The sequence below is a fragment of the Schistosoma mansoni genome (genome assembly GCF_000237925.1).
Source record: "Schistosoma mansoni, WGS project CABG00000000 data, chromosome 3 unplaced supercontig 0124, strain Puerto Rico, whole genome shotgun sequence".
NCBI lineage: Eukaryota > Metazoa > Platyhelminthes > Trematoda > Strigeidida > Schistosomatidae > Schistosoma > Schistosoma mansoni.
The window spans coordinates 29086-44531 of NW_017386010.1; the positions used below are offsets into that span (position 1 = coordinate 29086).

At 33.7% G+C, this 15446-nt stretch overlaps 1 protein-coding gene across 1 annotated transcript in view; it reads right to left on the minus strand.

Annotated features, from left to right (window-relative positions):
- Smp_138200 (hypothetical protein) overlaps positions 1-15446 on the minus strand; it is a gene marked incomplete at its 5' end in the record, with an annotated part of 53059 nt that overhangs the window by 9797 nt on the left and 27816 nt on the right. The window contains 5 exons of the mRNA XM_018791251.1: positions 1740-2126; positions 4594-4783; positions 11394-11485; positions 13106-13237; positions 15126-15257. Coding sequence (XP_018645532.1) covers positions 1740-2126; positions 4594-4783; positions 11394-11485; positions 13106-13237; positions 15126-15257 — 933 coding nt within the window. The remainder of the gene's footprint in view (positions 1-1739; positions 2127-4593; positions 4784-11393; positions 11486-13105; positions 13238-15125; positions 15258-15446) is intronic.

Consider the following 15446-nt stretch of genomic DNA (forward strand, 5'->3'; position numbering starts at 1 on the left):
ATTTTTCCCTTTCTGTTTTCTTCAGTTCATTCTTTCTTTAATCTTTTGCTGTCAGGCATTCCACTACCGACTGCTGCTACATACTACTGTTAGCATAAGTAGCATACGCCACACGGCTACTATTACCACTGCCCCTACTACTACCGCTATAATTGACTTTTAGTTATACAGTTCACTGTGTTGATATCCTTTTATTTTGGTACAACTCCTATCACTACAATGATATACGAATACACATAATGAAAATTGTAAAATTTTGTGAAAAAAAATATGACATTATCTACAAACGATTATTCATGCCTTGAAAAATACAATACAAATAGGCAAACCTAGGTCATAAAAAGTACATTTAAACGACTTCGAATATAACAAGTAGTCATCTAAGGACAAAACGATGTTCAGTTAACGACAGGAAAATATTAAGATTAACTCATCGAAACGATAATTCTATTAATGAGAAGTGGTACATGTTGCCTATAGTTTATAACGCTATTAGTCTCTCTTCCTCACTTTTTCAAGCACCATATGAAATATTGTTGAAAACTGAAGGGTATCAGACGCATATTTCAGTCCAATATCAGACTACTCAACAGTGTCCACAGCCTTGACCATGTTATGAATATTACGATATCTTTTGATCACGAGTCGGTATGATTATAACGACGTAAGAGTATTGAACTGGCAATTCGAATTCAATCTAGACCGTTGATCCGACTACCTAATGATTATCTTAAAAGATAATAAAATTATAGAGTATTCAGATACTTATAGAATTATTTTGAAGAATTCACTGGGAGAATACAAAGCAAACGTAATATCATACATTAAAATGACCACTTCAATAAATATAAGCAATTGAGCATCCTAAGAATAACCGTCTTATCAAAAATCAAGCAGTATACATAAATAAGATTAACTACACATACATAAATGAATAATTGGTAAGTAGTTAATTTACTTATTTTATTTGAATACATAAACATTAATACAAGGAGGCACCAAATTGATATGCGCCATATAAATCATTCGATTTATATGAGACATGGGATACGGTTCCGGTGCCCAAACAGAAGCAGCTGGTTTCCTTAGGAAGCCACACCCCGAGCCTTCAACTTAAACGTCTAATCCACAAGGCAGTGGAGCAACGTGAGGAGACACAGTTCCATGGTAACCAGTGACAAACAATAGGTTCATACGACATTTGTTCCCTTAGGATCCTGGAGTCCATGTATAACATTGCTTTGGAATCAGGGTTTTCCAACTGTCCTAGATGGATCGTCCGTATCCACCAACCTGGTTAAAACGCCGGACATTCGTTTGTCGTCCTCTCAATTTCGTAAACAACACCCCCGCCGCGAGAAGGTAGTGAGTAGGATTTCTGTAGTAGTGGTTGTGTGTACTTGATCATGTGAGGGCATTTCGGTAGGGAAGGTGGACCCTCCCCACTCTAGGCCGTACCAGGGCAGATGTATCTACATAGACTTATGATATTTTATTAACACACTAATATTTGTACACGCTAATTATATCAAAACAAATATAGGATTGTCTAGAGAACAATTCATATAATGAATAAACCTTGATTTTCAGTAAGCACAGGATTACAAACTTTAAAACTAACGAAATTTACCAAATAAAAACCGGGTGTACAGTTAACCATTTGTAATTTAATCACTTAATTATTTAACAATAAGTGGGTTTTTCTTCATTTAATAGAACACTTTAATCAAAAGACTTACATCCATTGAATTCATAGATTTAGTCCATTTCATTAAATCTAAATAAAATTTATTATTAGTGGTAGAAAGAGTAAGATTTTCTGAATCGTTCAATGCACAATCAATCAGAATATTAATATGTGTGATTAAATACTCATATTTAAGACTAATTACATTTGTTTCAATCTGTATAGGTTGATCATAATGACAATTTAAGATTTTCATATATAATTGTTTTATAATTGTACATGTAATATATGCTGAATCATTTAACCAAGAGAATGATAACTTTAAACGATTTATAACTGTTAAATAATTCGATTTTGAGAGATACGATATAGTTGGAACGGTGTAAACTGATGGTGTACTATCATGAACATCCATATTAGAATATATTAATGCATATATCTAAAAGGTATAATTCAATAATTAACTTCTCAAAATTAAATAAATGACTGATATGTAGTTCAATTTGAAGAAATTATAAAGATGTTCATTATTTAGTGGTTATCAATCTGATAATAATCATCATGTGCTCACTAGTGATTAACTTTAAGAGGTATTTCCTGGAAGTCTAGTGAGAAGCAGTAATTAGTGGAGTTCAACCGGGTCTGTTTTAAGATATTAACTCACTGAAGACAATGGTGGATGATGGCTCGATTTCGTGGATTCGTTGAAGTCAGACATTAAACCGTTAGATGCCAGCTCAGTGGTCTAGAGGTTGATCGTTCGCGCGCGAGACCGATAGGTCCTGGGTTCGAATCTCGCGGGGTGGGATTGTGGGTGTGCACTGCCGAGGAGTCCCATGCTAGCACGAGACGGCCGTCCAGTGCTTCCAGGTTTTCTATTGTGGTCTAGCTTCAATTGACTCATGATTCCAACTGTTAAATTACTAAAATGTCCACAAAAGCCCCTTCTGAGAATAATTTATTTATGAAACAGAAAAATTATTAAATGAATTTTCGATACGGTGCTTTTTGTTTTAAGTAAACTCTTAACTGAATAATCACATTTTGAATGATTCAATAAATAACTGGTATTCAATGGTATATAATAGTTAAAACAGATTACAATTTTAATGTATGATTAGTCCATATAGTCATGGTAAAATTATACTTTAGGGACTGGCATAAAACAAGCGCGATAAGTTTTTACCTAGTTTCTAATCAGTCAGAAAGCAACGTTTATGAATGGATAGTTTATGGAAAAGAAAACGATAATATTGTACAATATTACCACATTTTACATAAGTAATAAATAGACTAGTGTTTTTTACAGGTTATTCTGCCTGTAGGTCGAAAAAACCAACAGCTTATGAACTCGTTCTAATGGATATACATTTATCATCTACTTGGATACTTAAAAAGGAAAAGAGAAATTTTTCAAGAGTCAACATCAACATTAATTTCCTGTTGAATGCCACAACACCTACCTACTTATATCAATACATGAAAACAAATATGGACACACGTTTCATTAAGAGAACGTTTCTATATTGAACAGATGCTGTAAAAAGATCAGAGGTTTTTCAGATGTTTAGAGCTCAGACCAACCTGAAATCAATAAATGTCTTGAAAAAGAGAAATCAGCGAAGAAAATTTTCTTTTCGACGAAATTTCAATATATATATACGAATGTACAGCTTAAGTAAATGATTTCGTCGAAAAGAAAATTTTCTTAGCTGAATTCTCTTTTTCTTATTCAATAACACTATGAGTTATTTTAAATATCTTGAAATTTTCATAGCTCAATTCAATCTTCTATTTATACTGATGTTGTCTGGAGAAATAATAAAAGCCTCACGGTCAAATCACCACAGAAATTTGAAGTTAAACATATAGGTGAGTTTATCTCTATCAAACATGTTTGAACTTTTAATCAGGGGAACCTTCTAGGAAGATTTACTGATTAAGTCAGAAGTGTAAATAATTTCTAATTTTTCCACTTATCTGTCACGTTCTGACTGGGTAAAACTGGACTAAAGGTGAACCAGATTATTCTAAGAGTTTCTCAAAGTTACCATTACAATGAAGGTTTATGATTATTTGCATTAATAGGCTTAGATATTTGATTACGTAGGAACTGCGCGACAGCTACCTCAGTTTGAACAGTTAAATCGTATTACTACACTACTAGATGTCTCACATAAAAACATAGTTGCCCAACACTAATTGTACGAAAATCTGTACTAACAACATAGACAACAACCAATTATGTAATCAGACTAAATAAATTGTGATTGGGTGGAAAAATATGATTTTGTTGCATCAGGTCATTATCATCCTATATAAATAATGGGTAAACATATGCATATTTATGAATTCTACACAAAAGATGAGTAAGTAACTCTTTTATGCAACCTTCACTCTCAGTGTGTAGATTAAGTCTACACAGTTGTGCTACATGCAGGCCTCGAACACAATTAGACGTGCGTACTTTTGCTAACTGAAAATGTTGTTCTGTGGCCATAAAGATGGGTCGACCGATAATATTTAAGTTGAAAACCCACCACTTAAACTCATTCTGATCTCAGTGGGACAAACATTGAGAGCCAGGAAGCATAGGACCGCTGTTGTAATCCTATATGGTGATCAAAACCAGAAGTTTTGATTTCACAGCGAGCGCCTAACCCTGTAAACCACTTAAGCCGGCATCCAATCGTGTACATCTTAAACTTCAATCAATTTGAAACATTGCACTTTCATCTTCCATTGCCTGTGGTAGATAATTGTCTCAAATTCGACGGTGCAATAGCTTACTTCTAACTTTAGCTACACTACGACAATGGGCTTAAGACTTAAAGAGACTCATTTAGAAAATTTATCTGTATGAGTATTAAATCCTATATAAAATGATAGAAACAGATGTGAACTACCTGTAAAAGTAGACCATGTAGTATATTCAATCGAATATTGCACCACCTTTTAACTAGTATTGATTCATGAACTAGTTCCATTAAATCGAATAAATGGTTTATTGTAGTCATGATAACACTTGGATGTATAATTGAGGTTAAAGCTAATGAAGAAATTTTACGTATACGTATGTCATCATTAAAACCACACCTGAAAAAGTAGTATATACATATATTTCGTTAAAATAGGTCAGAATGGTATATGTATGTCAAAATGAGAAATCAATAAAAGTCAGAATATGGTGGACAATTATTTCATTATAGTGAGATGTATCAGTAGTATGTATACTCGCTACCCCATTTAGGAAGTATCAGTTTTGTAATGACAATGGCTACTTTAGACAAGTCAGTCTGAATCCAACGTTAATTAATAACTTGAAATACATAGTTCGACGGTTGGATAATATTTGTCTTCAGAAACTATGTACCTTTGAAGTGAACAAGATAATCACACTGCATCGACTTGAAAACCTATTAATCCAATGGTTTTTCAATTTCTGTAAATTGTACTGTTTAGTCGACAGAATTAATCACAGAATGTAATCTGAATAATTTATGTCATACTGAAAACATAAATTCGATACATTTTCAGATGACTAGATGCTTTAATCATTAAATAATGTCTTCACAACAAATTGACGAAAATAACTTCTTGTTACTAGTTGGGGTGAATTTAACACAGTACTTTATTTCCACTTATTACCAGACGATGCTAAGTGTTCTTAAGATTGTGGTTAGCATCTCATTCCAGTACCTAACACCTTGAATATGAAAACGTGATCAGATAAGCTACATACAGGGTTCGAATTTCAATTTAAACATTAACAATAGGTCATGGTCACTTCCAACTGACGAGTCCTAAATAAAATTACAGGTAATATCAACACAAAGATCAAATGAAATGTTCAGCAGACACAATGAAAAAATTGAGACTCTTGTAAAACAGTAAGAGTCTAGTTAGTTAAGACGATTAAAAATCAACACGACATATATGGAGCAATTGAACAGCCACATGTCATGGACTCCATAAGACATGAAGCTCTATCATATATGGATTCATGAGTTTGTATTCATCAAGAGTTTGAGAACAAGAAAAGAGAAACTGTACGAAGCTCATTGATGTACGATTACTTCGCAGATGTACGTATAAATTACTATTGTATTTTAATCAATGTAAGTTATGTTTGATAGTTTATATATATATATATATATATATATATATATATATATATATATATATATATATATATACTACTTACCAAATAAGTAGCTTGTATAACGTTTTATCAATCTCGGCAACTTGTGTGGATGGTAGTAGGTGTGTCATCAAATGAAGTATACTGTACAATTTGAAAGAACTTGAATGTGGAATGCTGTGAAATCTAGAAAAAAGAGATAAACATAGACTTCAACAGACATTGAAGGTGAAATCTTATTGAAGAAGAATCAATCACGTGAAATGGTAAAATAGTTGCAAGAAGAGAGAAAATAGGTACTGTTAACTGTTGAATAATATTTGACAAAACATTAATTGTAGAGTTATCGAGTGGTATGCGCAAAGCCTATCTAGCATACGTTGAAATTTTCTGTTACAGTTAATTTGTATATATTGAAAAACATTAGTTCCTCAATTAATGAATTATCTATGTGAAAAATCTATTTAGTCACAAAATATGGAAAGACTAGTGTACTTATAATGGTAGTTTTCGTTACGGACACATAACGTTACAGTCTCACAGAGACGTATTCACGCAACGACTAACCTCCATTGGCAGGTAGGAGACTGAGGTACTTACGCTCAATCATTTCGGAGCAGCAACCAATGTCACATAACACAAACAACATCAGTTACTCACGATTACTACTACTAATTAAAATAATTCTGAAACGAAGATTGGTTGGTTACTTATCATTTCTATGACTAAAATACAGTCACTGTTAAATTATATTGCACGCTCACAGAGAGCAAACTAATTATTTGACTACGCATAAAATACACTCAGTCAGTAATAAATATTCAACATCGAAAGATATTTCTGCTGAATCAATACAAATGTGCCCCTGAATGTCTTGGTATAGTAGAGGGTGAAAAGTCTCCTCTAACTCTCAAAATGCTCGCATATGATTAATAGAATATTCATTTTCTGTTTACTGTGAATAACCGAATTGCATACATTCCGATGCAAAAACAAAATGCATTACAAATACTGATAATTCTTGAAATATGTATATGTATCACATGAATAACTCGTTCCACAGTTAACAGGTTGTATAGTATGTGTCAAAATGTATTGGTGATTATTTACAGAATTACAGAAATGATAAGAGACATGGTATTTTATTATATTGTATAGATAAATAAAAATTGCTTTGCATATGTAAACTTCTATGATATTTCTGAATTGAAAACTTGTCACTACATTTTTGTATTTCAAAAATAAAAACAAAACAAAACAAAAACTGCTTATTATAGTTGAATGACATTTTCTTGGTATTTTATTATCTAGGTGTCACACAATCACCTTATATTCTATTAGACGCTTTAATAAAACTCCTTTTATTACATGGTGATATGCTTCTTTATGAACATTTGCTTCAATTTCTTCGGAAAAAAATTCGTCATTTTAAAGAACTCAAAGTGAGTAGATGTGATGTATTAATTTAAAGATGTTTCTATACTGTATTATAATGAGAAAACACTAACTTACCTGCGTACAAGTCAATATATTATGTCTGCTTCACTATTATCATTCATCACAATCACACGGAGTCGAACTCAACATATTGAGTTTTCCGACTGCACGATAGCATTAAATACTTGATATTCCAGCTACGTATATTTTATGATCATCTCGGAACCGCTACCACTCCACCATCTGTCCGTTTAATTCATACAAATCATCTCTCCTAGTTAAAACGTCAGGAAATGAATTTCAAAGCTACTTGGTCATTGCCCACCGGATTCTTTATAGAGTTATATATGGATGGATATTGTGAATTCGTCCAATTTATTACAAACGCATAATTGTCCCATTTAGGTACAGGCTGATCAATTATATAATGGTAATGGCATTAAACCTCTGAAGATGATAACTACAACTCACGGCTTAACGCATGAAAGTCCACTCTGGATTCATTGTTTTAAGTATGAGGTTGAATAACACTTTGATGTCTACAGCTGTCCACATCTTAACTGTATAATGCCATAGTTAATAATTCATATTAAGTTGTCAAGATCAACAACTACTTATCTATAACCCCAAATGCCCTGGTACGGTCGAGAGTGGGGAGATTCCCCTCTTCCTCTCAAAATGCTCGCATATGGCCACGTGAATGTGAACCACTGTCAGGGAAGTCCTACTCACTACCTTCACCAAATGAGAGAGGACAAAAAGCGAGTGTCCGCCACCTGATTCGGGTTGGTGGTTACAAAGGATCCACCTATGACAGTTGGGAAACCCTGATTCCGAACGAATTGTGTACATGGTCTCCTGGATCCTAAGAGAACAAATGACTTATGAACGCATGTATGGTCACGGTCTACCGTCAGACCTCATCTCGAAACGTCAAGAGACATACTGTGTCGGGAATTTGAAGCAGACATGAAAATGATGAATACTAACTGAAGGCGAGTGCTAAGGATTGTTGAGGACAGAGTTGGATGGAGAATGCTAGTGGGTGACCTATGCTCCTCCACAAAAGGGAACAGGCGTAAGCAAAGTGTGCTAATATTTGTGTTTTATCATAGCATGGGAATACTCAACAGTGCACTTACACTACGAATTCGATGTTAGAACAATCATTTCATTAGTCCAATACTTCATTTTGGTTTCGAGATTTTTAGACACCATGTCAAATGAGTTGAAAAAGTTTAAGGAATGCTATATACATCTCTCCCATTGAATTCCGAAAACACTTCAGGATAATAGTTAGGTAGATATCAAAGGTTAAATCATTTAAAATAAATCGCAGTAGAACCAGTTATGTTTACTTTTTAGCTTGATGTAAATAATAAATAAATTAACAGAATTCGATAACCTCGAATTATTTAAACTATTGGACTTGGAATAACATAATTTTATAATATGACACGCATTGATACATAATTAAATGCATGCTCAAACTGAAATATGTTGAATAAAGATTTGAGCCGGCAGTTTGATGGTCAAAATTAAGTTGTCTTGTTTATATACATATTGATATTATCTGAATTTCCCAAAATATGACAGATATCATCACACAATGATATCGATATACTACTAAAATAATCAAGTCTAAACAATGGAGGTTTTAGTATAGAAATTTACAACATTGAAAGAACATGCTGACAAAGACATTGACTGTGTAGAAGCACTTATTTATTTGAACACATAGACATTAGTACAAGAATGCACCAAATTGATATGTGCCATATAAATCATTCGACTTATATGAGAGATGGGATACGGTTCGGGTGCCCAAACAGAAGCAGCTGGTTTCCTTAGGAAGCCACACCCCGAGCCTTCAACTTAAACGTCTAATCCACAAGGCAGTGGAGCATCGTGAGGAGACACAGTTCCTTGGTAGCCAGTGACAAACAATAGGTTCATACGACATTTGTTCCCTTAGGATCCTGGAGTCCATGTACAACATTGCTTTGGAATCAGGGTTTTCTAACTGTCCTAGGTGGATCGTCCATATCCACCAACCCGGTTAAGACGCCGGACATTCGTTTGTCGTCCTCTCAATTTCATAAACAACACCCCCGCCGCGAGAAGGTGGTGAGTAGGATTTCTCTGTTAGTGGTTGTATGTACCTGGTCATGTGAGGGCATTTCGGTAGGGAGGGCGGTCCTTCCTCACTCTCGGCCGTACCAGGGCATTTGTATGTTCTTATGGCATGAAATACATTTTCATATGAACGGTTATCGTTGCTAAAACTTTCGTTTATGAAAACGCATGTATAATGATTTAAAAAATAATCAGGTGAATAATCGTTATCTTTATAAACATTCATACTTTGTATTCGTTGAGTACCATGTAAGTGCTTCAACCAAGTAATGTTCAAATTTCGGATAACGTTTGAAAAATGTTGATGTTGCTAAGCTTTAAAATTTTAGAAAATTTCAATAATATTAATATAAACATCATTTGTCAAAATAATATGTCAGTATCCATACATAAGAAAAGGTTAACTATTTTCAAATGGATGTATATGTTATTAATTAGAATCAACAGCGCTGAACTGACTTTTCTTTAGTTAAACTACATTATAATATTGAATCAATCACATTCAAGGTGGCAACTTTTAATTCATGATTGAAATATTCAAAATTAACTTTAATGACAAATTGTCCAGGGAGTGATTTCGAAAACATTTTGATGCAACGCTTAAAATGTTTAGAATTCTTGAAAAAAGAGGGTTTATTGTCCCATCAAACGGTATGATGATGAAGATATGTGATACAGTTACTATTTCAGATGCAAATTTCTTAGAGAATGTAATTCAATAAGCGTTGATTTTAACACGAACTTTTCGGAAGATCAGATGGCTTCATTGTACAACATGAAAATATTGATTACATTACTTAACGCATATTTATACATTCCTAACTCAATATATGCTGGGCATACACTGGATAATTCAAAAGAATTTTTATTAACTAACAAATAATAATGATTATTTTTATCCTACTTCACAGGAGTAGTTGTGACCAAACATTTACGATTTAACCATTGTGGAAAGAAGAAACACTTGTATTTATCATGGTTTTCATTTATTCATTCATTTATCAAGCAGAGATTTGTGTGAAAAGGTAGTCAACATGCAATCCTGCTTGACATACGCTTCGAGTTATTCGAAGCTGTACCTGTAATCCCGAGGAAACCAAAGATCCTTGGCGGATTCGACTTTATCTCACCTAGCTTTACAGTCCGAGACATTACTACGATTGATCTATTTGGGCTGTGACTGACCTCCTGTAAGACTGAGATATATTTACTAATGAATGACCATTGAGTTGTGATAAATATCGTGTATATCAAGTATTTGTTAGTGCTAACCGGATTCTATCAACCAAGTTGTCGGATAGCAGGAAAATTAGGTCCGGGGTTTTCTGTCGACTACCTCTAACCACCCACCAACTTACACCCCTATGTAGTGCACACAATGTCGAGTATTTTGGATTAATGGTCAAATCGTAACGTGATCGATAGAATTCGAGCTGCACTAAGATTTGGCGTACATGACACCAGCCACTAATCAGTGATCAATTAATTTGAAGAATACATTTTTGCATTGTGCTTGATCTTTGGGTTTAATGTTGAGGGATAGTGATATTGCACCGCCCGCTCAGTTGCCTGAACTGAAGTATGTGCAATCGGATCAGTAACCGAAAGGTTAAAAGCTAAATGCTTCAACCGATACGCCACCAAACCATGAAGAAACCAATTCACACTCCGATAAACGATAAAAATCAGTGGAGACATTTTTTTATGATACTCAAGTCGGAAAACTGATAATAGGTTTTGAAATAATTGAAAAGTTTGTTAAAACTTTTGTTTTAGTACAATACTCCTGGTTAGTGAAAACTCTCTCTTTTGATTGATTGAAAAGTGACTTTACAAAAAAGATCACTTTCAATATATCCGACTAAAAGTGTAGCGGTTAAAGTATGTTTCAAAACTCGGTAATTGAAATGAATTTCTCATTCACTTGTACATATACACGAAAACTTGGAATCGATATATATATATATATATATATATAAAAGTAATACAAACCAATTTTTTCGACTTTTAACTGCTTTGGATCGATTTACACCAAAAATACGTTGAACTATTGTGCTATAAAAAAGTATGGAAGAATTCCGTATCTGTGTAATAAATTCAAAACACAAAACGTAACAGAATTTTATTTTAGAATTTTTTCATATCAGAGACTGATCTCAGTCAGGCAAAGATAGAGAACTGGGAAAATACCGAACAGCTGTTCCATACTAGCATGGTGAAAACTTGAGTGAAGATGAGTATTCAGAACCGCAGGATCGTGAAGATTCGCAATAGGAAATTAGCTTCAAACTACTGAATTGGTTTACATCTATAGTTTCGGTAAATTCGCGACATTTCAGGATCCCTGTCTAGTGTTGTCATTGGTGATGTTTATCTAACATTTAATATGACTGAACTCCACTGAGTCAAACCTTCTTAAATTTATTTAGTAGCAAAAGCATGATGACCTTTTAGTATAGTAGGTTGTGGAAATGTTTCAACTTTGTGGAATGCAATGTAAATGTAATTGATCCAAACCAAAAACGTGACAATATAAGCAGAGATGCATAGTGGCTAGCAGTGGAATTCAGGACGTGTGCTTCGTCCTGTTTGGGACTCGTCAGCTGGATGTACATGCATCTCAGAGTTGATGTTCACTCCAGGACTCAAACCAGGTATCGTCCGTTTCAAGTAAACAATACAAAGTTAAATCAAAAATGCGACAGTTTATGCGCTCACTAAAACTAATTATGAATTTGTTAAAACAGTTAAATTAATAGAACAGAAATCTACCTCATACATCTTATACAATTATTTTAGAACGACCATATTTTATAGGAACAAGGAGGTGTTCGATAATGTAATTACTAAGTTACTACATTAAATATGTTCACGGTGATTTTCTCGATTATTATTTAACTACTGTGGGAATGCATGCTATTGCATGTTGATATTTTATTTTTATTAATTAAACACATAAACATAGGCACAAGGAGGCACCAAATTGATATGTGCCATATAAATCATTCGACTTATATGAGACATGGGATACGGTTCCGGTGCCCAAACAGAAGCAGCTGGTTACCTTAGGAAGCCACACCCCGAGCCTTCAACTTAAACGTCTAATCCACAAGGCAGTGGAGCAACGTGAGGAGACACAGTTCCATGGTAACCAGTGACAAACAATAGGTTCATACGACATTTGTTCCCTTAGGATCCTGGAGTCCATGTACAACATTGCTTTGGAATCAGGGTTTTCTAACTGTCCTAGATGGATCGTCCGTATCCACCAACCTGGTTAAAATGCCGGACATTCGTTTGTCGTCCTCTCAATTTCATAAACAACACTCCCGCCGCGAGAAGGTAGTGAGTAGGATTTCTGTAGTAGTGGTTGTATGTACCTGGTCATGTGAGGGCATTTCGGTAGGGAGGGCGGACCCTTCCCACACTCGGCCGTACCAGGGCATTTGTCCAACGGAAGATTATTTTATTTTTTATCATGTATTAAAACTTGAATCTGTAGTATAAACGTCGATATACGTTTTACTATTTCTAAATTATAATTGTTTAATTATTCACTTCTTACTTTGTTCTGTATCACTTACGGCTGGTTAATATACACAATATAATTCCTTACTTATGATCCGTTTTGACGAAGTGATTAACTCGTTTAATCTTACGAGCGTTTGAATTAAAATCTATGGGAAGTTTTATGACAAACTCACCGATAAATCTCTACATCCAACACCATCCAAAGCAACAATTAATGCTTTTTGTAAATATTTATCTGTATGACAATTTAAATTTTTTGATTGAAATATACCACGAATAATATTTAGGTGTAGTACACATTTACTCTGGAAAAAATGTTTAAAAACAATTAGGATAAAGAAATTCAGTTTATTATGATTAACAGACAGTCTGGGGTAAATGTGCATTAGCCCAAGACGTCACACCAAATTAGAACTACAAGATAGAATTACCGGGTAAAAAATAAGGGGATTGATAATAATGAGAAAAAAAACATTTGGGATGTGGTGCGACAGAACAAAATGAAAAGATATGTATGAAGGAATACTGAGACTCAGGATCTAGAACGAATTAAAGAGTGAATGTGTATATAGCACACTATGAATGATTCTCAGTCATGTCATCCAATATTTCTAACCATTGATTGTGGTTATCACATGGAATCTAATCAGACAGTCGAGACTTCATGCATATATATTTTGGCGCCCCTTAGTAGCAATTTTTATGTGTTTAACTAATTGATAAATGAACCCCATTTTCAACCACAAATGACCTTATTTATGTACAGATTGTGATCTCTTATTATTTATGATGAATTGTGGTCTTGTAAATGGATGAATATTTTAGATGTAGATTTTTGAGTCAATAGCAGAAGCTAAATAGGGAACGACTCGTTATTCACGTATCCTCACTTGATATTCAAGATTGGAGAACTCATGTGGGCCAATGAGCATGTTAGTTAAATCCAACTGTTGTCAGCATGGTGTATTATTTGAGTGAAGTCTATTGGTTATGTGATGGTCAGAATAAAAGCATTATGAGTTGATGGCAAAACTTCAGTTGATGGATGATCTTTGAGTGATTGTAAACTGATCTTGAGAAAATTAAACTACTTAAGTTAGGAATTGGTGTTATAAGTAAGAATTAGTAGTTACAGTTAAAGTTTTCACCAGGAACTTAAACTAGTTCACCGTTATGTAACTACATGGATGAATGAATTTCGTGCAAAGAATTTAAGGGATGTTACTTTAAATCTGATTAGTTTGGAAACAAATCATAACCCCCCCCCAAATAAAAATATTGTGAATACAATGTGTTAACTTTTGTAACAAAGCCTACTTCACTTTTCAGTCATGAATGATTGGGATAGTCTGGTAACATGTAGGTAGAACTATGCAAACTCGATAGACGGATGATTGACTCACAACACTTTAACAATAAACCTCAACGCATTGGAAGATGAAGAGAAGTTATGAGCTCAGGTAAAATCTTTTTATTTCAAAAGCTAACATTGTCATAGAACAACTCAATATCTTTAGCAACTAAATTGGGAACATAATAAAAATGAGAACAAAACAATCTAATAACAACGAAGATTGTTTGACGAAAATTAATTAAAACAACACTATCCCGATTATCTTTGAACTACTAACAAATAAAACTACAGAATCTGAATTCTTCCAACAACAATATCCTGGGGGAAAAGTTAATGAATTTTCCGAGAAACTACCCTATAATCACTGTTCATGACAATTGAGGGTAAGAATTTAGACAATTTTGAGTTAGAGTTTAAGGATAGTACTGATTTATCTGTTATATACAATCTACAGAGATAGAGTTTGGTATTCAGTACGTCTAACACTGACATTTTATTCTATGGTGGGAAAAATGTAACTTTTTGTTATCATTTTAAGAGACTTTTGAATAGTAAACCAAGGTATTTCCGATCCTTATTATATATGGTATTTGTAGTGTGTAAAATTCTTAAAAGCCGTATTTTCAAAACTACTTGGTTTGTTTCCATACCAAACTATTACCGATGGCGAATATAAGCCATTCATTTTTTATTTTTGCGCATGAAACTTGAAAGTGGTTTTCTTGGATGTGATTGGATCGTTTCTATATTATTCTTTTACCCAAAATAAATAATGGTAATTTGATTTTTTTTTTTCATGATCAAGAATATGTAAATTTAAGCAATAATAATATACTCACAAGGTTGTTAGACCGTTGACGATCACTGTTACAAAGAGACGTTTTAACTGATTTGAGTAACCAATAGACTGTATTTGTAAGTGTTGTTGTTGGTACATTAGTGTTACGAGTTATATCTGCACATAAAATAGCCTGTATCAATATAAAAATGAAAAACTTAATTTCTTAATGAGAGAAACTAAAAAATAGAACGAATAGTTGTTACACGATTTGAATGAGTTCAAGTGAGGAAACAACAACTACATCATCAATCATTCACAACGCACAGTGTAGAACCAATCACATATATGGATGCACATTAGACCAAGTTGTTATAAACTG